Source organism: Oncorhynchus gorbuscha, linkage group LG11, assembly GCF_021184085.1.
Source record: "Oncorhynchus gorbuscha isolate QuinsamMale2020 ecotype Even-year linkage group LG11, OgorEven_v1.0, whole genome shotgun sequence".
Taxonomy (NCBI): Eukaryota; Metazoa; Chordata; class Actinopteri; order Salmoniformes; family Salmonidae; genus Oncorhynchus; species Oncorhynchus gorbuscha.
This window is the reverse complement of record NC_060183.1, coordinates 72,434,033-72,458,543: the sequence shown is the minus strand read 5'-3', so window position 1 is coordinate 72,458,543 and position 24,511 is coordinate 72,434,033. Positions and strand designations below refer to the sequence as shown.

Genomic DNA, 24,511 nt, shown 5'->3' with positions numbered 1-24,511 from the left:
ACCATTCCTTGGCTGCATTTAGACAGCCTGCCCAATTCTGGTCTCTTTTTTTCCTTCTACACTTAATTGGTCTTTTGACCAACCACCACAGATCTGATTGGTCAAAATACCAATTAGTGAAAAAAATATCAGAATTGGACTGCCTGTGTAAATGAAGCCCTTGAAAGTTAGGGTAACCGATACATGAAAATCACTTATGGCCTCAGCTTACTAAGTCATACACCAACTGTTATTTACAGTATAAAGGTACTTTCATGTACTCATGATATAAAACTATTTTTTAGAGCATTATTTAGTTCATTGTTGGTGTCCTATCCCCAATATCAACTCCGCATGGACAGTGCCTCTGTGGCCACTAAGTGGCTGATTGACTAAGGGCTGTACTCAATCCGTAATGCTGAAATTCAGCTTTACATCGTAATTGAAATTTAAAGGCAATGTTCCTGCGTTGTCGGCTCAAATCGGAAATGTACCTTTACAGCACGCAATCTGTAAAAACAGATTTGCGTTGAGTTCCCCAACTCAAGCGTTAGCTTATCTTCTGTGCAATAGGAGAGCACTGAAAACCAGAAATAAGCAATAATGGTAATATGGACTACATTGGAAAATCATTCTGGCTCTTCCAGTAAAATTTGAAGATGAGTGATGTGATTTTATATACACTAATGTTTGGTCGAGTGCCGATTTCAGTGTGAACCGTTTCTGAACAAAATGTATGCATTTTTATTTTAAATAATTAAAAAATGCAGTACTCCTATGAAAATTTAATTACAATGGTTGTTTCTGAAAAATGCTTCAAGAGTCCAGTAGATCTATTTATTAATTTACATTTCCTTCATGCATTGTAAAGAAAAACGTACTTGTTTCATCTCTAGACACAGCGTATTTTTCATTGTAATTCACAGCATATATATTTTAGTAATAAAGCATGTATATTCATATGAAATACAATATACTCATTACTGGAATGGAATGAAAATGACTCCCTAGGAATACTTAAACTATAATCCTTCCAAAAAGTTTACTTACAATTACTATTTTTTTTTTTAGAAAGATACTTCCAGATGATGTCAGTTTCAACATGACATTCAATGGCCTAAACCAGCCCAAGATGGACCCATGGAATAGGTCGATTTCAAAGTAGCACAATACACTTCTTAAACAGCTTCAGGGACCGTTTCCTCCATTAACATAACATACACTAGCCTAGGAACGAATGGCGATTCAGTTTCGATTCCCAGGCTAAACATGCTACAATCAGTGTAAGATCCAAAACAGCAGTGGGTTTACAATAAATATATTTTTCCATCTTCATTTACAGCAAAGATTCTTACGAATGGAGTGTAGTGTTATGAGGTGCAGGTCATGCATAACCTTCTAATTAGAACCAATTTTAAAAAACTCATTATTGCATTGGTGCAATGTTTGAAACAAAGTACTCTTGTTCAGTTTCACAAATTAATACAAAAAAGTGCAACAATATGGCCTATTGATTATTGTTGACATAGCACCAAAAGTGTCATGTCAAGTATTGATTTGGCAATATTAATGTCGAACCTAGTTGATATACTATCAATATGGAGTGGGAACCTCTAATGAAAAAAGACAAATACAGTTGTAATAAAAGTCAATGTCGAACACCAACACAGAGACACCGACATACCAATCCAGATTTGAACAAGGCAGGCCGAGCTCCCAGTTCTGATTGGCTGTAGAGGTACAGGTGGAGTTCTCATCACCCACGGAGCATATGAACAGTAATGGACCTGAAGATAAGATGGCTACCCAAGAGGACATCACGATAGCCTGTGTCGTCAGTACTCATTCAGACACAGGTAGCCGTTTGACACAATGAAGTAAAGGAAACATCTTCAGTGGAGCAGCAACCATTTCTGCTTTCAGTCCGGTCTGTCCATCCGTCAGTTGCATGTTTAAAAAGGTCAGTGCAGAGAGGAAAAGTCAAAAATCAGCAAAGATCTCCTGTTGGTCTGCAGTGAGAAAGTAGGGTGTCTGTGGGGGGGTGAGGACTGGCTTGAGCTTTGTGAACTCCTCGTCAAAGTTACTGACGTCCCCCGGCGTCCTGATGCGCGGGAAGAACGGAGGAACCACTTTTTTGTGAAGCAAGGCCGCCCAGTCCACTCCCTGGGAACATCATACATCAAATGTACTATACCAAAATCTTGGCGATGCTCAACTGAAATTAAATTACACAAAAGCCCCAAATTAAGCTACTTTTTACCTGGAAGAACCTGTGTTTCTTGACCTCGTTGGCATCCGGCTCTCCTGATCCCAGCCTTCTCTCAGGGTTCTTTTGTAGAAGCTGCAGCACAATAGGAAAGCCTGGCTCAGTCTATGCCCCCCCACTATGCATCTTTGTATGTTTTTTTTCCCACTCAGTTTTCATTTTGTGTACTTGCAATGCAGTTTGTTGTTGATTCAGACAACGTAATATGATTATTTTTTATATAAAAAAAGAGGTAACCTGTATCCAGACTAGAGGTCGACCGATTAAATCGGAATGGCCGATTAATTAGGGCCGAATTCAAGTTTTCAGAACAATCGGAAATCGGCATTTTTTTTATATACCTTTATTTAACTAGGCAAGTCAGTTAAGAACACATTCATATTTTCAATGACAGCCTAGGAATGGTGGGTTAACTGCCTTGTTCAGGGGCTGAACGACAGATTTTCACCTTGTCAGCTCAGGGGATCCAATCTTGCAGCCTTACAGTTAACTAGTCCAACGCAATAACGACCTGCCTCTCTCATTGCACTCCACAATGAGCCTGCCTGTTACGTGAATGCAGTAAGCCAAGGTAAGTTGCTAGCTAGCATTAAACTTATCTTATAAAAAACAATAAATCATAATCACTAGATATTATCTAGCGTGTCCTGCGTTGCATATAATCTGACTAAGCACACAAGTATCTAAGTATCTGAGCGGTGGCAGGCAGAAGCAGGCGCGTAAACATTCATTCAAACAGCACTTTCGTGCGTTTTGCCAGCAGCTCTTCGTTGTGCGTCAAGCATTGCGCTGTTTATGACTTCATGCCTATCAACTCCCGAGATGAGGCTCGTGTAACCGAAGTGAATAACTAGTTAGCGCGCGCTAATTGTTGTTGTGTTTCTGCGAGCCCAGGGAGGAGCGAGGAGATGGACGGAAGCTATACTGTTACACTGGCAATACTAAAGTGCCTATAAGAACATCCAATAGTCAAAGGTTAATGAAATACAAATGGTAGAGGGAAATAGTCCTATAATTCCTATATTAACTACAACCTAAAACTTCTTATCTGGGAATATTGAAGACTCATGTTAAAAAGGAACCACCAGCTTTCATGTTCTGAGCAAGGAACTGAAACATTAGCTTTCTTACATAGCACATATTGCACTTTTAAAGTGCTGGAGAAGAAAGTGTTTTTGCATTATTTAAACCAAATTGAACATGTTTCATTATTTACTTGAGGATAAATTGATTTTATTGGTGTATTATATAAAGTTAAAATAAGTGTTCATTCACTGTTGTAAATGTCATTATTAGAAAGAAAGAAATACAAAAATTGTCCGATTAATCTGTATCGGCTTTTTTGGTCTTCCAATAATCGGTATCTGCATTGAAAAATCATAATCGGTCGACCTCTAATCCAGACCTGTACAAGGCAGTATACTGAGTGATGGCCCACATACCTTCTGGGTGATGGAGACAGACTCTGGAGAGAGGAACCTGGGGTAGCGCACCTCATCATTCACTATGCTGTCAAACACCTCCTCCTCATCGTCACCAGGGAAGGGAGACTGCCACAAGAGAGAGAGAGCAACAAAAGCCCAACCAACCTCACTCTTTAGCATCCGAAAACATCTTAATTCTAGCAAGACCAATCATCAGAATAATACTTAATGGGATCCCAATATGATTGGACATTGTGAGCCAACTGACCAGAAACGTCTAAACTCTATTCATTTCTCTGGACCAAACACGGAAATTCAACCAAGGCCTCAAAATACTTTCTAGATTCACCAAAGGAGTGGACCTGTGAGTCAACTGACCAGAAAGATCCTCTAGGTTCCATTATTCATCTATTCATTCCATTATTCATCTATTTTACTGACCTCTCCCACCAGCATCTCGTAGATGAGGACACCCAGGCCCCACCAGTCCACACAGCGGGTATAGTTATTGTCTGTCAGCACCTCAGGGGCTAGGAACTCTGGCGTGCCGCAGAACGTGGAGGTGCGGTCTCCATGACCCATACCTGCACACACACACACACACACACACACACACACACACACACACACACACACACACACACACACACACACACACACACACACACACACACACACACACACACACACACACACACACACACACACACACACACACACACACACACACACACACACGACAGGGAAAGATAACTTTAACGGGATTGGAGGGGTGTGCATCAAGACAGCTTGACGCTGTTGTCCCACTGTTAATAGTGAGGCGTTGCTTAGCCCAGGGCTAAAAGCAAATGACTGAACTAAAGTGCAACCTAAACCTAGTAACACTGACAGTTCATTTGATAAATAAAGTGAGTGGGTGGGACAGTGGGTGTCAAAGGGAATGCCATAACCATAATGTACCGTACATACCTTCCTTACACAATCCAAAGTCTGCTATCCTCACATAACCATCTGCATCCATCAACAGGTTGTCTAGCTTCAGATCACTGAGAGAGAAGAGAGAGATCAGTAACAGGTCGTTTAGCTTCAGATCCCCGAGAGAGGAGGTGAGAAACATGACAGGATGAGATGGGACAAGAATCAATTGAACCTGTATATAGCTTACTTACTTTGAGTTATTATTTCTAAGTGTGTTTTTGTTGTACTTGACTTAATGTTTTATAGTACTATTGATAACTACATTGTCGGGAAAGAATGACCCACAGGTAGCTTCTTCGGTGTGTGAAGGCGGAGGGCTGGGAAGCAGTGCTGAGAGAACTTACTCACCGGTAAACTATCTTGTTCTGGTGCAGAAACTCTAGTCCCAGCAGCACGCAGGAGGCATAGAACCTAAATAAGGCACACATATAATGGTGATTTTAGATACATCAACTCTAAAGCTCGTACTCATTACTGTACCCTTTGTATGAGAATTAGACTAGCCTGAATTATCTATTTGTAGTCACCGGTAGGTACAGTTGAAGTTGGAAGTTTACATACACTTAGGTTGGAGTCATTAAAACTTGTTTTTCAACCACTCCACAGATTTCTTGTTAACAAACTATAGTTTTGGTAAGTTGGAGGTGTGGATGTTGTTTAAGGTCTACCTTCAAACTCAGTGCCTCTTTTCTTGACATCATGGGAAAATCAAAAGAAATCAGCCAAGACCTCAGAAAAAAAACATTGTAGACCTCCACAAGTCTGTTTCATCCTTCGGAGCAATTCCCAAACGCCTGAAGGTACCACATTCATCTGTACAAACAATAGTACGCAAGTAGAAACACCATGGGACCACGCAGCCGTCATACCGCTCAGGAAGGGGACGCGTTCTGTCTCCTAGAGATGAACGTACTTGTGTGAAAAGTGAAAATCAATCCCAGAACAGCAAAGGACCTTGTGAAGATGCTGGAGGAAACGGGTACAAAAGTATCTATAAGCACAGTAAAATGAGTCCTTTATCGACATAACCTGATAGGTCGCTCAGCAAGGAAGAAGCCAATGCTCAAAAACCGCCATAAAAAAGTCAGACTACGGTTTGCAACTGCACATGGGGACGAAGATCGTAAGCCTGGACCTCAATCCCATAGAAAATTTGTGGGCAGAATTGAAAAAGCGTGTGCGAGCAAGGAGGCCTACAAACCTGACTCAGTTACACCGGCTCTGTCAGGAGGAATGGGGCAAATTTCACCCAACTTATTGTGGGAAGCTGGTGGAAGGCTACACAAAACATTTGACCCAAGTTAAACAATTTAAAGGCAATGCTACCAAATACTAATTGAGTGTATGCAAACGTCTAACCCACTGGGAATGTCATGAAAGAAATAAAAGCTGAAATAAATCACTACTATTATTCTGACATTTCACATTCTTAAAATAAAGTGGTGATCCTAACTGACCTAAAACAGGGATTTTTTACTAGGATTAAATGTCAGGAATTGTGAAAAACAGTTTAAATGTATTTGGCTAAGGTGTATGTAAACTTCCGACTTCAACTGTACATGTTCCTGTAGCAAATGTACACGACCCTTGCACTATTAGCATATTTTGTTGCCTTACAGTCTGGAATTGCAATGCTTCACACTCAGGTTGCTGTCATAATGGGGCCTGTGTGTGTGTTGCGTAAGGCTTACTGAGCCTGTCTCTCAGTGAAGATGCTGGTGTGTATGTGGGTCATGAGGTCTCCCCCGGGGGAGTAATCCATCACAAAGCACACGTGGTCCGCCGTCTGGAAACAGCCGTGCAGATTCACCAGGAAGGGATGGTGGGAGGAGTTGATCGTCTCGAAGATCCTCTTCTCACACATTAGACTAAAATCACAGACATGTGCACACAAAAGAACAAGCACAAAAAAATACATATATAATAATAATAGTATATTTTAGGTGGAACGCAACTGCTAGTCTTTGTGATCCGGTCCCCTCAACCTGTGGTATGTCTGAATCCACTCACTGTGCTCCCTCACCTGTCCACTTCATCACGCATCACGACGTCCCCTTTCTTCAAGGCTTTGATGGCATACAGTTTGCCTGACCTCTTGAACTCTGCCAGCAAGACCTTGGGGCAGTGGGAAGGATTTAGGTGCAACACAGTGAGAAGGTTGTGAACACCAAACAGAAGAAAACAGGGAAGAACTACTTGGACTCTTTGTTTTTCTTTGCAAAACATTTTAATGAATACAACCCAGTGTAACTAAATAAAAAGTTCCATTCTTTAGGTATGAGGGCCTTGGGTTGGGAGTGTGACAGTACCTTTCCAAAGTGTCCTCGCCCCAGAACCGAGACGCAGTTGAAATCTTCCATTTGCATCCCACCATTCCCTTCCCTCCTGAACAAAGACCAAACAAGAAGGGAACGTGAAAGAGGAGGAGGGAGGGGGGGTTAGATAACTAGGTTACAAACATCACTTCCAGTCCTGACGGGGCTTAAAAAATAAGTAGTGGATTTGGGTTACTGCTGTGTGTGTGTGTGTGTGTGTGTGTGTATAGGAGGTTATACTGAATGAGAGAGAAATACTTAGGAGTAGGCTGAGATACAGTCTTTGGCTTGGGCGTTGGCCTGTTATCCTCTGTTGAATGACCTTTGGAGGACTATGGGAAGGAAGGGAGAGAGAACAAAAATAACCTGAAGACGGAGATATTTGATACTCCAAAAAAAAACATGAAAGTGTAGGAGCCCCTAAATGCTGTAGAACTGCAACGTCACTGAAAGTGAGACCATGGAAACATAATGTCTAGAACACAATCCTATTCATATGAGTGAAACTATGAGCGGAGATTTTGTAGTACTCCTGAAACAAAATATTTTTAAAACTATTATATTAATATATTAACGCAATCTTAAAAATAAAAATGAGTTTTTCCTGTTAGTCTCCTACCTGAGAGAGAGTGGTTTGCCACATGGATTCTGATGCGAGAGTTTTCCCCACATTGTTGGGGCGTTCCTCACTGAAGTCCAATTTCACCACAGCAGAATCTCTACAATGACAGAACTAGCCTTCAGAAAACATTTCCATTACTGTAATAAATACCAGTGTCACATGCACAAGTATAGTGAAATGCTTGACTTTCAAGCTGATCTAGGATCAGGCCCTCCCTGTCCATACTCTGGTCATTATGATCTTAAAGACAAAAGTGATCCTATACCAGCCCTCCTACTCTGAGACTATTTGTGAATGTGGGCCACAAAATCAATGTTACAGTTAGTCTTTCTTAAAAAGGGGCCTGGGTGCACCCTCCAACTTACCTTAGAGGGGGGGTGGACTTGGCCATCTTCTCCATGGAGGGGGGCGAGGTGATGGCCATGTCAGAGCCCACCAGTGGGGGGCTCATGGCCTGCAAGGAACCATTGCAGGGGGGCAGGACACTCATCATCAGACGCCCCCACGTGGCAAAGTTCATGTTCATCTGGGCCGCCCGCAGGAAATTCTTCCCTGAGAACGGGGTACGGGGTAAAGGCAGCTAAAGACAGTTTGATCGGTTCCCCATGTCATGATATATTGAAAAATATCAGGAACATACCTTTTCTTTAGGGAATATGCGCTTCTGTCTCTGAAGCTTAGGATGCCATTCAATGACAGGGTTGATGAATGTCACCTACAATAAACAGTAAAACATAATGTTTAACTGATGTTGTAGCATCAAAAAGAAAGTGCAGTGGTCAATGTTGTGGTCAGGTAACATAATCTAGAAGAGATGGTGTTGATTTCATATCAAACATAATGCATATGGTGATTGTAACAATTATGCTATTGCAGCAGACGACCACACCGGGTTCCACTCCTATCGGCTAAAAACAAGAAGAAGCTGCTACATTTACATAAGTATTCAGACCCTTTACTCAGTACTTTGTTGAAGCACCTTTGGCAGCGATTACATCCTCAAGTCTTCTTGGGTACGACGCTACACGCTTGGTACACCTGTATTTCGGAAGTTTCTCCCATTCTTCTCCAAGTTCCTCTCAAGCTCTGTCAGATTGGATGAGGAGTGTCACTGCACAGTTATTTTCAGGTCTCTCCAGAGTTGTTCGATCGATTGGGTTCAAGTCTGGGCTCTGGCTGGGCCACTCAAGGACATTAAGAGACTTGTTCCAAAGCAATGCAGATGTAAAAGCATGGTGCCTACAGAAAAACTCCCTAGAAAAAGGCAGGAACCTATGAAGAAACCTAGAGGAACCAGGGTCTAAGGGGTGGCCAGTCCTCTTCTGGCTGTGCCGGGTAGAGATTATAAGAGTACACGGCCATTAAGGCCAGAGATAATATAATAATAATAATAATAATAAATGCCATTTAGCAGACGCTTTTATCCAAAGCGACTTACAGTCATGTGTGCATACATTCTACGTATGGGTGGTCCCGGGGATCGAACCCACTACCCAGGCGTTACAAGCGCCATGCTCTACCAACTGAGCTACAGAAGGAGATCTTGACATATTACTTATTGTGGGATATATAATATTGACTGTGACAATGTCTTATTGTGATTGTGAAATAAGGGTGCTTGTTACCTCAGCGAACAGCATGCCCTGGGGTTCCAGGTAAAGACACATGCCGTGGCGCTGGTTGTCCAGGAAGTCCTCTAGACGTAGGAACTTGACCCCACAAAGAGCCCTCCAGTCCCGCCAGTACACCCCAATCTCCAGCTCCCTGGACTGGAAACAGACTTTTAGTTAGTAATTTTTAGGGAAAGAAATGCAAATAGATTTGAAGGGAAAATGTTTACAGACTGCAACACCTCATCTTCTTCTACAATAAATAACACTTAATCTTGTTCATCTTTAAAATGCCCCAGCCCGAGGCTTTCAGCAGCACAATCCAAAATACCAGTAGAGCACCACTCAGATGTGCCATTTTAAGACTCAGTGGTCATCTATGAACATTTGAACATCTGGGCCATGTTCTGTTATAATCTCCACCCGGCACAGCCAGAAGAGAACTGGCCACCCCTCATAGCCTGGTTCCTCTAGTTTCTTCCTAGGTTCCAGGCTATATAGGGTGTTTTTCCTAGCCCCTGTGCTTCTACACCGGCATTGCTTGCTGTTTGGGGTTTTAGGCTGGGTTTCTGTACAGCACTTTGACATCAGCTGATGTAAGAAGGGCTTTATAAATACATCTGATTGATTGATTGAGAGGATGGGGACAAAATAGCGTGTGCCCTTGAGCTAGGAGCTGAAAGTAGTCTTCGAGCTCAACCATTGCCTCCAAAAGCCTGGCATGGGGCTATGGTTGAGATTAGTGGAAAGTGTTAAAGGATTAGCAGTGGGATTGCTCACTGGTATCCCAATAGCTGAGAGTTGTTAAAGCCAGCAGACTCTTGCTTTAAGCATCGATGAGACAAGAGTGCCATTGATAGATCAACTGTTTGGAAGTGGAATACCGGTAACTTTGATTTTGAGATGTGTAGGGGACAACTGAAGGCTGGGGGTTCTCCCGATAATTATTCTTGCAATCTAAAGCCAATTTCCTGCATTTCTACACTATTTAACATGACTCATGGCACCAATAGATTGTTACTTTGAGAAAATACAGTTTCCATGCAAAGGAATAGAATGTGTGAACTGCTCCTACTGGTGTTAAACAAAAAACTGACCCGCTCCAGCTCGATGCTGAAGCTCTGGTCCCAGGCGTCCTTGCTCAGGGCTCTCCAGTGTGTCCGGCCCACCATCCTGTTGTCCACCTTCAGCACCGCAATTATCTCCGCTGTGGACAGCATACAGTGGGACAGATAGACAGTCAGTACACCTCCAGACACACACTAGTTGTCCCAGTCAGATAGACTGGAATACTAAATTACCACAGCCAAAGATACTGGGTTTAATGATCATATGCCTCTCATTCCAAAGAGAATAGAGCCATATCCTTAGCTACTTTTCAAGGTGAGGATTTCTGCACTTAGTACAGGCTATCTGCAGGTTCCATGAAGTTGAATGTAAGACTGACCTTTTTAAAGTGCCACTTGGAATGCAAATGTTTAGGTCTGCATGCACCACACACCTGCTAATATTCCTCTCCTAAAGTGAGCCAATATTGGCAATAAGTAGTATTTCAGGGCTGGTTATAGCCTACATAGCTCATACCAGGCAGGTGTGCTATTTTAGCAATTGGCATTCTCCTGTCGCCTAATGAATGTAGTAGCATAGTTGCTAGGCTATAGATGGCTGAATCATGAGGTTGCCCATCTGCATTGATTTAAGCTACCCATTAGCTAGATCACAAACTATGTTTTCAGAATTACCAATAATGTTATCAGCTTAGTATAACGATACTCAATACGATACCCCTGTGAAAAAATGCCTTCAAGTCAAATATACAGAACTGTTACTGTATAAAAGATGTGGTCAACTCTCCATCTGGAGCGCTAGGACTGCTCAAACACACCCAAGTAAGCTTAACAAGGTCCCGATGAGAAGTTGATTTGTAGAATCTGGTGTGTTTCAGGGGCTGGAACAAAAGTCTACACACCCAGTAGCTCACTTGGGAGGTACCATGCTAAAACTGACTGCAACCAAAAAGTATAATAAAACAATTCACTCATTCAGTGAATCAGGTATCAAAAGAAGCTACAGTTGAAGTCTGAGGTTTACATACAAGTTTGAATACATACACTCCACAAATGTCTTCTTAACAAACTATAGTTTTGGGAAGTCGGTTAAGACATCTACTTTGTGCATGACAAGTCATTTTCCCAACAATTGTTTACAGACAGATTATTTCACTGTATCACAATTCCAGTGGGTCAGAAGTTTACTTACACTAAGTTGACTGTGCCATTAAACATCTTGGAAAATTCCAGAAAATGATGTCATGGCTTTAGAAGCTTCTGATAGGCTAATTGACATAATTTGAGTCAATTGGAGGTGTACCTGTGGATGTATTTCGTGGCCTACCTTCAAACTTTGCTTGACATCATGGGATAATCAAAAGAAATCAGCCAAGACCTCAGTAAAAAAAAAGTGTAGACGTCCACAAGTCTGGTTCATCCTTGGGAGCAATTTCCTAATGCCTGAAGGTACCACGTTCATCTGTACAAACAATAGTATGCAAGTAGAAACACCATGGGACCACGCAGCCATCATACTGCTCAGGAAGGAGACGTGCTCCGTCTCCTAGAGATGAACATACTTTGGTGCAAATCAATCCCAGAACAACAGCAAAGGACCTTGTGAAAATGCTGGAGGAAACAGATGCAAAAGTATCTATCCACAGTAAAACGACTCCTATAGTCAACTGAACCTGAAAGGCCTCTCAGCAAGGAAGAAGCCACTGCTCCAAAGCTGCCATAAAAAAAGCCAGACTGCGGTTTGCAACTGCACATGGGGACAAAGATCTTACTTTAAAAAAATAATAATAATAATAGATCTGTTTGGCCACAATGACCATTGTTATGTTTTGAGGAAATAGGGGGAGGCTTGCAAGCTGAAGAACACCACCCAACCATGAAGCATGTGGGTGGCAGCGTCATGTGGGGGTGCTTTGCTGCAGGAGGGACTGGTGCACTTCACAAAATAGATGGCTTCATGAGGAGGGAAAATGTGGATATATTGAAGCAACATGTCAAGACATCAGTCAGGAAGTTAAAGCTTGGTCACAAATGGGTCTTCCATACTTCCAATGTTGTGGCAAAATGGCTTGAGGACAACAAAGTCAAGGTTTTGGAGTGGCCATCAAAGCCCCGACCTCAAGCCCATAGGAAATTTGTGGGCAGAACTGAAAAAGTGTGTGCGAGCAAGGAGTCCTAGAAACCTGACTCAGTTACACCAGCTCTGTCAGGAGGAATGGGCCACAATTCACTTCCCACTTATTGTGGGAAGCTTGGGGGAGGCTACCCGAAACGTTTGACCCAGGTCAAACAATTGAAAGGCAATGCTACGAAATACTAATTAAGTGTATGTCAACTTCTGACCCACTGGGAATGTGATGAAATAAATAAAATGACCCAAGACAGGCAATTTTTTACTAGGATTAAATGTCAGGAATTGTGAAAAACTGAGTTTAAATGTATTTTGCTTATGTGTATGTAAACGTCCGACTTCAACTGTAGCTATTTAATCCAACATGTTCATGGACTGCATGATGGCTATTTTGATGCGCAATATGTCAAAATAAGATCCAGAATTATCAAGATATATTTTTGGGCTCTTTAGAGATGAATTTGCTTGCATGTTTTTGGTGCATATTGGCCTAGGCTATGCAACAATCTACCACCTGAGGAAGTAGGAACTCAAAACATTAGCTACATTGCTAACTCTAAATATGATATTGTTGCTAGATAGCATGCAATTGATCAAGCAGTAAATGTAATGTACTACAAAAACTATTTTGGTAGACCTATATAGGCTACTTGATGTATTATCCACAAATGGCACACTCAGTATCATCCCAATTACATAATCAGTAAAGTAGTGTCATTTCCTCTATATGGACTTTATTTTTTTCTTTACACAATAGTTTTAAAAACAGTCTTTCCCGTAATTACATTTGAAATGTTGCTCAACTGTCAGTATGCATCTTTCCTTTCACTTCATGTGTAAAGGGGGGAGAAGGAGTGAGCACCAGCAGCAAAACAGGGACAAGACAGATACTTTCATTGCAGGAAGGAGGCTAATTAATGCACATTAATGTTGACCAAAGAATGGTTTTAGAACCAAAAAAATCTGCAGGAACGTTGTGTAGCCCAATCACTGACGTAAGCAAAATTGCTTCGGTAAGAGGTGTTGGAGGAAATTATAGTTGAAATGATTAATTATGTATACATTTAAATTAGAACCATTAATTTTAATACATTTCATACCACAACATAATAGTATGTTTTTTTTGTTAAACTAGGACTGAAAATGTAGGTAAAACGAATGAATTGTCTGTACCTTGCGGGTTTAAGGGAGAAGGAGAGTATATCTCTTTAGACAGATAAAAATGTTCTTTGATGTTCCATTAGTGGAGAAGAGTATATCTTTTAGACAGATTGGAATGTTTGTTTTATGAGGGGAGTAGAAGGCACTCTCCAGACCTGAAGACACTGCACTATTGTGTGGATCGGAGAAAGTGTGAGAACGGATGACGTGATTTTAATCTTCTCTTTAAAATGAAATGTTCTTTGTATTTTGGGTCAGTACTCATCAAGAATAAATGCTGAACTTGTTTTTAAGACTGGTCTCTCGCTATTTCATGCAAATAATAAATGTACAACTTATTATATATATTATGAAATAGATAGTGTGAATTTGGTTTTGGCTACAAAACATATAGGAATTTAGAATTCCTCTAACAGAGGGAAACGTCGTTGGTCATTTTTTGTTTATCATCCCAGCTCTAGTTAGTCTATAAAATTGTACATTCTACCTATCTCTTTCCTCTGGCAACAGCCTGACTCACACACACATGTACACACAGAGACAGGTGGTTGGATAGCTCTCTAACATCTTGAAAGTATTACTTGAGTTTTTTTTCACTGTGGAAGAATTAAGCAGCAGCACAATATAACGGGAACACTGTAGTCATCTCTGTCGCAGATTCTGAGAACCTTTAAAAACTCTATTTAAGACATTTTAGAACTTAAGGCTTTAAAATCAGATAAAAGACAACAACTCAAGGACATAGACACCCTGCTAGTAAGTAAATGACAACTCCTTGTTCCTGAATGATATAAAAGTACGAAACATTTGCATGTTTTCCATGACTTGTATTTTTATGGAGGTAATTCAAATGTAAAACAACATTTGCATAGGACTAGTGTCGACTCACTGGAGAGCTCATCGGTCTTGGTGATTTTGCCATTGGTGCTGCGTCCGGAGAGACCGGCCCTCATCTTCAGGGACTTGGCTTCGGAGGGGCTGCCGGGGGTGGAGGTGATGCAGGCCATGCGGCACCGACCTGGCACTGACTCCTGCAGGTCCTGGCAGCCCATCAGACGCACCTCCAACCGACCTGGAGAGCGACGAGACAACATATAGGGAACATTAGTTCAGGCTTACTGCCCTGAAAAGGCAATTCAAACTCCATGTCCTTGGCAGAACTTTATACAAGGGCATATACACATTTTGTAACAGTCTTTTCATGCGAGTAATTTCCTTCAGGGTGACATCAATATACGATAACAAAATATTTATAAAAAAATATATATAAAAAAAAAATACCTTACAAAAATAACACAATGAGATCAAAAAGTACCACACACACATATTTGGAATTGTTAACTAAATCAGGCCGCTATAGCATAGAGTAACAACGCTGTCAGTTACCTGTGAGAGTGGCAGGTTTGAAGAAGGAGGACGATGAACAGGAAGAGGTGGAGTTGAGGCGCTCCAGCTGCAGACCCAGGGAGGGCGAAGAGGCACCCAGTGTGAGCTCCTCCTTGATAACAGACAGTTTGGGGTGGTCCCCGGGCAGCTCGGCTAGACGGCGCTCCAGAGACAGACGCAGCAGGTCCAGCTTCTGGCTCGACTCCTGCAACCTTGTCTGGGCCTGGGGGACACATATACAGTCAGATACATGAGAAACACACTTAGATTTTCCTTGTGACCCACCAGGTGCACATAACTAATGTTTCCAGCCAGGAAAACATTAACGGTGAAACTGCCACATCCTTTTTGCAATATTACAACAAAGAAGTTATTGCAAACAAATAACTATTTTTTTCCCCTCAGACATCATTGCATAGAACGGCAACATAAGTACAGCATTTTTGTTTTTGTTTTACCTTGATGCACAACGCTCCCCACTTCTGCTTCGTCAAAAAAACTAAAACAATAACAATGTCTTTGAGACGGACAGTGGTGCCGTTTCCCCCTACTGCAGATTCCATCTTTAAGCTGCAACCCAAAAGGAATCAGACCTGTATTTACCAGATTTCCTCTAAAGACCTCAGCTATATCCTGGTGCCCTACCTCTGCCAGTGCGCGGCGGTCCTGCACCTTGCGCCCACCCAGGTGCTTGACCACATTCTTGGCCCCCTCTGCCACGGCAGCCTCGATCTTCAGGTGATGCCGTAGCTCAGCCACCCGCAGCTCTAGAGGACTGATAGTCTCAGAGGGACGGCCTGCAGGGAGGGAGGAGGAATGGGCAAGCATTTATTCACCAATGGACAAACAATCAAAAAGAACGGCACTGGAAAAAACACCAAATGTACAGTAACACATATACTACATGACAAAAGTATGTGGAAACCTGCTCGAACATCTCATCCCCAAATTATGTTCCAATAATATGGAGTTGGTCCCCCCTTCGCTGCCATAACAGCCTCGGAAAACATTCCACTAAATGTTGAAACATTGCTTCCATTCAGCCACAACAGCATTAGTGAAGTCGGGCACTGATGTTGAGCGATTAGGCCTGGCTCACAGTCAGCGTTCCAATTCATTCCAAAGTTGTTCGGTAGGATTGGTTTAGGGCTCTGTGTCAAGTTCTTCCACACAGATCTCGACAAACCATTTCTGTATGGACCTCGCTTTGTGCACGGGGGCATTGTCATGCTGAAACAGGAAAGGGCCTTTCTCAAATTGTTGCTACAAAGTTGAAAGTCATTGTATACTGTAGAGTTAAGATATCCCTTCACTGGAACTAAGGGGCCTAGACCAAACCATGAAAAACAGCCCCAGACCATTATTCCTCCTCCACCAAATTTTACAGTTGGCACAATGCAGTCGGCAGGTAGCGTTCTCCTGCCATCCGCCAAACCCAGATTTGTCCGTCGGACTGCCAGATAGTAAAGCGTGATTCATCACTCCAGAGAATGCTTTTCCACTGCTCCAGAGTCCAATGGCGGCGAGCTTTACACCACTCCAGCCGACACTTGGCATTGCGCATGGTGAACTTAGGCTTGTGGGCAGCTGTTCAGCCATGGAAACCCATTCCATGAAGCTCTCGACGTACAGTTCAAGTGCTGTCGTTGCTTCCAAAGGCAGTTTGGAACTTGGTAGTGAGTGTTGCAAGCGAGTACAGACTATTACATGCTACGCGCTTCAGCGCTCAGCGGTCCCATTCTGTGAGCTTGTGTGGCCTACCACTTTGCGGCCGAACCGTTGTTGCTACAAGATGTTTCCACAATAACAGCACTAATAGTTGACCGGGGCAGCTCAAGCAGGGCAGAAATTTGACGAATTGACTTGTTGGAAAGGTGCCACCCTATGACAGTGCCATGTTGAAAGTCACTGAGCACTTAATTACGGGTCATTCTACTCCCAATGTTTGTCTATGGAGATTGCTTGGCTGTGTGCTCGATTTTATACACCTGTCAGCAACAGGTGCAGCTGAAATAACCGATTTGAAGGGGTAATTACATACTTTTGGCCATGTAGTGTATAACCAAGACAAAGACATGGTAAAGGACAAACAAGCTCACACACATACACAACCTGTGTATATGTATGTATATATATATACACATATATATATATATATATATATATATATATACACACACACATACACACAACCTATATATATATATATCTCACCGTCTGTCTCTGTTGCTTCCCGCTCCCCCTCTCTAGCTTGGGTGACTTTGACAATCTGCATGCGGAGCAGCTCAATCTTGGTGCGGCTGTCCTGAAGCATCTGCTGGGCCATGGACAGCATCTTACGGTCCTTGGGAGGGGAGACCACAAAAAAAAATATCCAAATAGTGCACAAGTCAGCCATGTCCTGTACCTCACTTGTTCATGATACAGCATACAATGACGGCCTATGAACAGTGGCTTAACTGCCTTGTTCAGGGGCAGAACGACAGATTTTTACCTTGTCAGCTCGGGGATTTGATCCAGCAATCTTTCAGTTACTGGCCCAACGCTCTAACCACTAGGACACCTGCCGCCCCGTAGTAGCCAACACCCATCTCAACTAACACGCCTTCCCTCAAAGTCCACGACAGCATGATGAATGGGGCCCTCGAGAACTCTGCCTTGCAAAGTTTTAATTGACAGCTCAGCCAACCCTTTACAAGCAGCACCATTCCTCTGATGTGAACACTCTCGGGAGGTGTCCCCATAGAATTTCCAAAGTAAAAGCAAGGTGGTGTAACCTAGCCAATCCTTTCATTCTCATGAATGGAGAAGATGGGGAAGGGAAGCAGTGTAGTTACCCCTTGGGTCAGATGCTGTGTTAGCAACAAACCAATCTAAATTGCAATTCAAGGCAGGAAAGTGTGACAGGTGATCAACCTACTAATAAAGAAGAGGATCTCGTCTGCTTGTGAAAGTGAGGTGCTCTCTGCAGCACCACAGTTGTTAGTATGCAGATTTACTCACTGTTACAGTAAATCGGGCATACCTTACTCATTTTAGGAACTCATGCTGCAAACGTTAGAAATGATCCCTCAGGTATTTTACTGCTTGGTTGGAACAAAAGCCTGCACCCACACAAGCCCACTTTCCATTAGTAGGACATTTTTGCTAGAATTTCTCCCTTTACAAAAGTCCTAATTTATGAATGTCCTCAATACCCTATGGCCCTAAAACCCTTAATGTGAGGATTACAGCTGGTAATTGGTTATGGCTAGTGTTAGATTTTTAATCACATTCGTACAGAGTAGATCGTTTCACAAGCCGCTCTCTGGCCTCACCTTGAAATGCAAAGAGGTGTAATGGGTTCACACTCAAAAAGATGTCGCATAAAGCTTACTTCATTATTCAATGTTTTTAATTGTTTCCACTGCATCATGTACAGACGTTTCGGCTTTATAGCCTTCAGTGTGTGTAGGTACAATTTCCTCTAATTAATAACAGCATTTGTAAAAGAATATGCGATATGTTACACACACACACACACACACCCCCCCCTTATGTTGGGGTGTCCTCCCTGGGCTGCTCATTTACAGAGAGTTTATCCACTCTTCACTGGCTAGCGACACAGACCACCATACTCGGTCCATCTGTCCCCTTCACTCACAACACTTAAGACACCCAGCTTCTCAGAACAGCAGCATGCTGAGATCATCCTCCTTCAGTCAACTTCATCCCTCCTTCTTGCTTTTCTCCCTCTGGAAACAGACTTCCGTCCAAAGGACAAGTTTAACTCTGTGCCTGGAAGGACCCTGGCCGACTATACCCTACAACTACATTGGCTGGCATAGAGTCACATGGTCTGCTGCTGTTTCAATGCTGGGAGGAGAGAAGTCCACACATACACACCCTTCTTCTGAGCCGACTGGGTTTATGTTGGTGTGAGCATATCTCGAAGTTTGAGTAACTGTGTGTGTGTGAGAGAGAGAGTGTGTGAGTGACTGTGTGTGTGAGAGAGCGAGTGTGTGAGTGACTGTGTGTGTGTGTGTGTGAGAGAGCGAGTGTGTGAGTGACTGTGTGTGTGTGTGTGAGAGAGCGAGTGTGTGAGTGACTGTGAGAGAGTGACTGTGTGAGAGAGCGAGAGAGGTGTGCCTGAGTGTTCTTGAGTGTGTGAGTATGTGCATGTGGTGGGAACTCCATACACAAGCAGAGTCTGAAACGCACAGAGCAGTGGAGGTATAAATCACTAGCTGCCAGTGCAGAGTTCAACAGTGTGTCTACTGAACATTCAAAATGAAAAAACAAATGGGAGTCTTGTGTCTAATATACAAGCCACTACATTAGACAGCACCTTAGTGGCATGTGTTACATGGAAAGCTCATTTGACAGACACATTTACACTATGCATGTGCCAAACCTTGACGGAGCTGCTGACGTAAGTCTGGATGATGTTCTCGGCCCCCTGCTTCACCTTGGTCTCCATGGTGAGCTGTTTCTTCAGGGCACAGATGCGCCCGGCAAGCGGGGATGTCACCTCCTCCCAGCGACATGGGTCAGGCGACGTGCTGCCAACTTCTTTGACAGAGACATAAGCAGTGAGTGACAGGACAGAAAGTTTGGGATACAGTTGCTGAAAAACCTATACAGTGAACAATTAGTCTTAGCCTATTCCTTGCAACAAAAAAGTACAATTACTTGTTCCTACTGCTAAAATTATTGAGCATAATTTGCAGATTGAGCATAATTTGTCAAAAGTTAATATTGTCATGATGATCATCATAATCATGATTATTACTAGCCTGTATGTGTTATAAAGCTAACTCCCATGTCTATGGTCATTGTCAACCATAGAAGTCAGCTTCACAGAAAAACCCAGATCTGAGAACAGTCATGATTATTACCTGTGGGGCTGTCCTTCTGGGGCTTGGGGGTGATGGCACGGGTGTTGAGCTCCTGCAGCTCCCAGTGCAGTTGCTCCAGCTTGCGGCTCGACGCCCTCAGCTGGCCCTCCACTTCGGCGGCGCTCTTACGGTTAGTAACAGCCCGCCGCAGCCTCTCGGCCGCCTCCTTGATCTTCAGCTCCCGCTGGATCTCCTGCCTCAGCAGGGTGCGTGCGTCTTCCAGCCGCTGCTGGAACTCCGGGTCCAGGATGTCCCCGTCCAACCGCCCCGCAGGCAGGTGCTTTGGGAGGGATGGAACTTTTGATGAATGGAATGTGGCAAGTTGGCAACGGTTTATGTAAGAGCAAATTGCAACAACCGGGCCAGTATATGGCAATGTGTTGTGTTTGCATGTGGCACCAGTTTTTGTCCAATCAGAACATTTGTAGACGAAAGCTCTATAGAAGAACAACCCTCCCTGCCTAAAGGCTAAGGGAAACACTGAATCATCTGACCACACTTCTGACACACCCTGACATCCACCGGCCAAATCAGAATTAATACTGTAACTACTCATTTATGCTTTTTAGCACTGGATATTTCAAGAAAGGTACATTGTAGTTGGTGATAGAGCAGTGTTATGGCTTGAGAAGTAGAGAACCGAGAGTAGATATAACGCTCCAGCATGTCTGCCAATGGAGATGATTGCTGGTTACAAGTGGAAAATCCCCTATCTGACTGTCAACAGTAACACGAAACTTTGAAACAAACAGGTTGATATAGTTTGCTAGCTACTTTATTTCTCAGGCTGCATTGTTGAATTATAAGGTAATTATAAGGTAATTAATAAAAGCTAAGTGGGGAAACCAGTTTAACCAGAAACCCTTCATTGTCTGGTGCTATTCACAATGATTTTTCACGAGACAGTGGTAGAAACACATCTTGATGAGAGAGAAACTATTGTAGATAGTAAATTGACGTCAGCTTGCTAGCAAGCTAGCCAAATGCTCAGCAAACTGAACCGATAAGAAAAGTTGTTAAGTTGTGAACCCATTGCTTCTTTCTACTAGCTGAATAACAATTCGATAAAAGGCGCACAATTAGGCTAAATAAAACAATATGTGCTTACCTGTAGTGTTAAACCTGCCATGTCAGACTCAAAATGTCAGAAACGCGATTATTGATTTCAAACTGGGAGGGTTGGGAAAATAGCCATACACTGACCACAGCTCAAGTCAGCGTCTCGTCCAGTTTCGCTCGAAAGAAACACAATTGAACAACTTTATAACCAGTTAAAATACCACGACCGACAACTAAAAGTTGTAAAAGTTACAAAAAGTGACCAAGGCGCAGTAAAGCGTTCGCACGTACCAGTTCCTCATCCATTGAATAGATTTGGTGGCAAAAGCAAACTGTCTGGACTTCCTGGCATTACACACGGCTGATGGTTTGAATAAACATCGACTCCTCCCCCTTCCAAAATGTCGATTGGCTGAATGTCCTGTCAACCAAAGCACAACCACAATAATGTCCAATCAGATCGTCTCCCGTGCTATTTTGGATCATCCTTTTTGTGCACCTGCCAAGGTAACTATTTATCTGAAAACAAAGTTCTATTTACATCATAACAGATTTCCATTTAACAACATAGCCCAAATGTGCTCGAAAAATGCAGTATTGTTTTCAATCAATAATTACTAAACTACTGGCACTGACAACTTGGATGGAAAATGACTTAGGATGGTATGGTAATATAGTCCGCTACCATTATCGTGGATCGAGAGTTAGCCTACCTACACTATATATATACAAAAGTACGCAGACAGCCCTTCAAATTAGTGGATTTGGCTATTTCAGCCATACCCGTTGCTAACATATGTATAGAATCGCGCGCACAGCCATGCAATCTCCAAAGACAATTTCCGGCAGTAGAGTGGCCTTACTGAAGAGCTTAGTGACTTTCAATGTGGCATAAAATGCCACCTTTCCAAAAAAAGTCAGTTTGTCAAATTTCTGCCCTGCTAGAACTGTACTGGTCAAATGCTCAGCCGCAAAGTGGTAGAACGGCACCACCGAGTGCTAAAACTCGTCTAGCCTCGGTTGCAACACTGCCTCTGGAAGCAACGTCAGTACAATAATTGTTAGTCAGGAGCTTCATGAAATGGGTTTCCGTGGCTGAGCAGCCGCACACAAGCCTAAGATCAGTGATCACCATACACAATGCCAGCGTCGGCTGGAATGGTGTAAAGCTCGCTGCCAGTGGAAACGTGTTCTCTGGAGTGATGAATCACACTTCACCATCTGGCAGTCAGACGGACGAATCTCGGTTTGGCAGATGCCAGGAGAACGCTACCTGCCCCAATGCATAGTGCCAACTGTAAAATTTGGTTGACGAGGGATAATGGTCTGGGGCTGTTTTTCATGGTTCCTGCTAGGCCCCTTAGTTCCGGTGAAGTCTTAACGCTACAGCATACAATGACATTCTAGACGATTTTGTGCTTCCAACTTTATTGGCAACAGTTTGGGGATGGCCCTCTCCTGTTTCAGCATGACAATGCCCCCTTGCACAAAGCGAGGTCCATACAGAAATGGTTTGTCAAGATCGGTGTGAAAGAACTTGACTGACCTGCACAGAGCCCTGACCTCAACCCCATCAAACACCTTTTCAGAAGAATTGGAATGCCGACTGCGAGCCAGGCCTAATCGCAATGTTCCAACATCTAGTGCAAAGCCTTCCCAGAAGAGTGGAGGCTATTATAGCAGGAAAGGGGCGATCAACTCCATATTAATACCCATGATTTTGGAATGAGATGTCAATGAGCAGGACATGTCCACATACTTTTGGCCATATAGTATATCTAATATAACACAAAGAGTGTTCCATTAAAGAACACCCAAATGTAAACCAGGTAGAGTTTGGCGTACTTCAAGATAGCTGTGTTGGACCCTTTTTAATATTTTTACCAATGACCTAACACTAGAATTGAGTAAAGCCTGTGTGTCTATGTACGCTGATGACTATACACGTCAGCTACCACAGTAAGTGAAATACCGGCAACACTTAAGAGCTGCAGTCAGTTTTAGAATGGGTGGCAAGTAATAAAAAGGCTAGTCCTAAATATATATAAACTAAGAGCATTGTACACTGAACAAAAATATAAACACAACATGTAAAGTGTTCATCCCATGTTTCATAAGCTGAAATAAAAGATCTCAGACATTTTCCAGAAGCACACAAAGCTTATTTCTGTCAAATTGTGTGCACAAATTTGTTTACATCCCTGTTAGTGAGCATTTATCCTTTGCCAAGATAATCCATCCACCTGACAGGTGTAGCATGTCAAGAAGCCGATTAAACAGCATGATCATTACACAGGTGCACCTTGTGCGGGGGACAATAAAATGCCACTGTAAAATATTCAATTTTGTCACACAACACAATGCCACACGTCTCAAGTTTTGAGGGAGTGTGCAATTGGCATGCTGACTGCAGGAATGTCCACCAACTGTTGCCAGAGAATTGAATGTTCACTTCTCTACCATAAGCTGCCTCCAACGTTGTTTTAGAGAATTTGTCAGTATGTCCAACTGGTCTCAACCGTACACCATGTGTATGGTGTCGTGTTGGCAAGCGGTTTGCTGATGTCAACGTGGTTAACAGAGTGCCCCATGGTGGCGGTGGGATTGTGCTATGGGCAGGCATAAGCTACGGATGTTGTTAATTTCCCCCTCATCTTTTCCCTTAAAGTTTCCTTAACTTTAAGTCAGTTGCACATAACTTTGTATGGTGAATTTCCCCTTTAAATTTGCTCCTTAGTGGTGCGGCGGTTTAGGGCACTGAATCTCAGACACTAGAGTTCATTACAGGCCCTGCCTGTATCACAACCGGCTGTGGTTGTCCCATTGGGTGGCGCACAATTGGCCCAGCGTTGTCTGGGTTAGGGTTTGGCCGGGGTAGGCCGTCATTGTAAATAACCATTTGTTCTTAACTGACTTGCCTAGTTAAATAAAGGTAAAATAAAACTCAACTACTTAATTCAATATGGATATCACTACTGGTCTTTATGAGTATTGATGTGTTGAAAGTACCGAACTGTCTGTTCAAACAGCTAACACACAGGTTAGACACCCATACATAAACTCAGCAAAAAAAGAAAAATGTTTATCGTCGAAGGAATGAGCGTTACACTGAGGCCTGTACTCTGTAACGATTTGGAGGTGGAGGGTCCGTCAGTCTGGGGTGGTGTGTCGGCATCATCGGACTGAGCTTGTTGTCATTAGAGCCATAGCGCCCATGACTTGATGTAACTCTCTGCCATGTCAAGTAACTCAAGCGAGTAGTATCAGATTTTTTAAAAACAAACAGATAAAACAACACCAAGGCACAACGCGGACTGTGAAGAGACACACACAAACACACACATATGCACACACACAAACACACACTCTGTAGTTGTGGTATTTATGGTATGTGTGGATTTTATATTGTACATTTGTAATAGAGTAATAAGGTAATGTCTTGTATGATGTATATTTTTAATGACGTAGGCTGTTGTGTTTCGCTGTGATGTAATTGGGGGGGGGGGGCATCCTCTTCTGGCTGACTGAGCATCATAACCACTGGGAACAGAGGCAGTCCAGAGACACAGCGACCCTGTCCGTAAACACCTCCCAACCACCATCCCCACTCACACTCAGACTGGAAGGAACCGGTCA

The 24,511-nt window shown here is 42.9% G+C and overlaps 1 protein-coding gene across 2 annotated transcripts; it reads right to left on the bottom strand.

The window, feature by feature from the left end:
- Positions 1-802: 802 nt before the first annotated feature.
- On the bottom strand, positions 803-21,219 carry pkn3 (protein kinase N3). Of its 2 annotated transcripts, none has more exons than XM_046290386.1 (22): positions 20,925-21,219; positions 19,817-20,096; positions 19,333-19,490; positions 17,154-17,283; positions 15,585-15,736; positions 14,940-15,162; positions 14,443-14,625; positions 10,292-10,401; positions 9,210-9,353; positions 8,226-8,299; positions 7,950-8,138; positions 7,582-7,681; positions 7,221-7,294; positions 6,957-7,032; positions 6,671-6,762; positions 6,339-6,515; positions 4,996-5,058; positions 4,639-4,715; positions 4,111-4,253; positions 3,688-3,795; positions 2,240-2,320; positions 803-2,142 (listed from the first exon to the last, which is right to left on the bottom strand). In XM_046290386.1, exons 1-22 carry the CDS (start codon positions 20,943-20,945, stop codon positions 1,960-1,962), a joined length of 2,838 nt encoding a protein of 945 aa, XP_046146342.1. In that variant the 5' UTR covers positions 20,946-21,219; the 3' UTR covers positions 803-1,959. The 2 variants fall into 2 exon arrangements, with proteins under 2 accessions (XP_046146342.1, XP_046146343.1); XM_046290387.1 differs by having other exon boundaries at positions 19,333-19,487.
- Between the last annotated feature and the right edge of the window lie 3,292 nt (positions 21,220-24,511).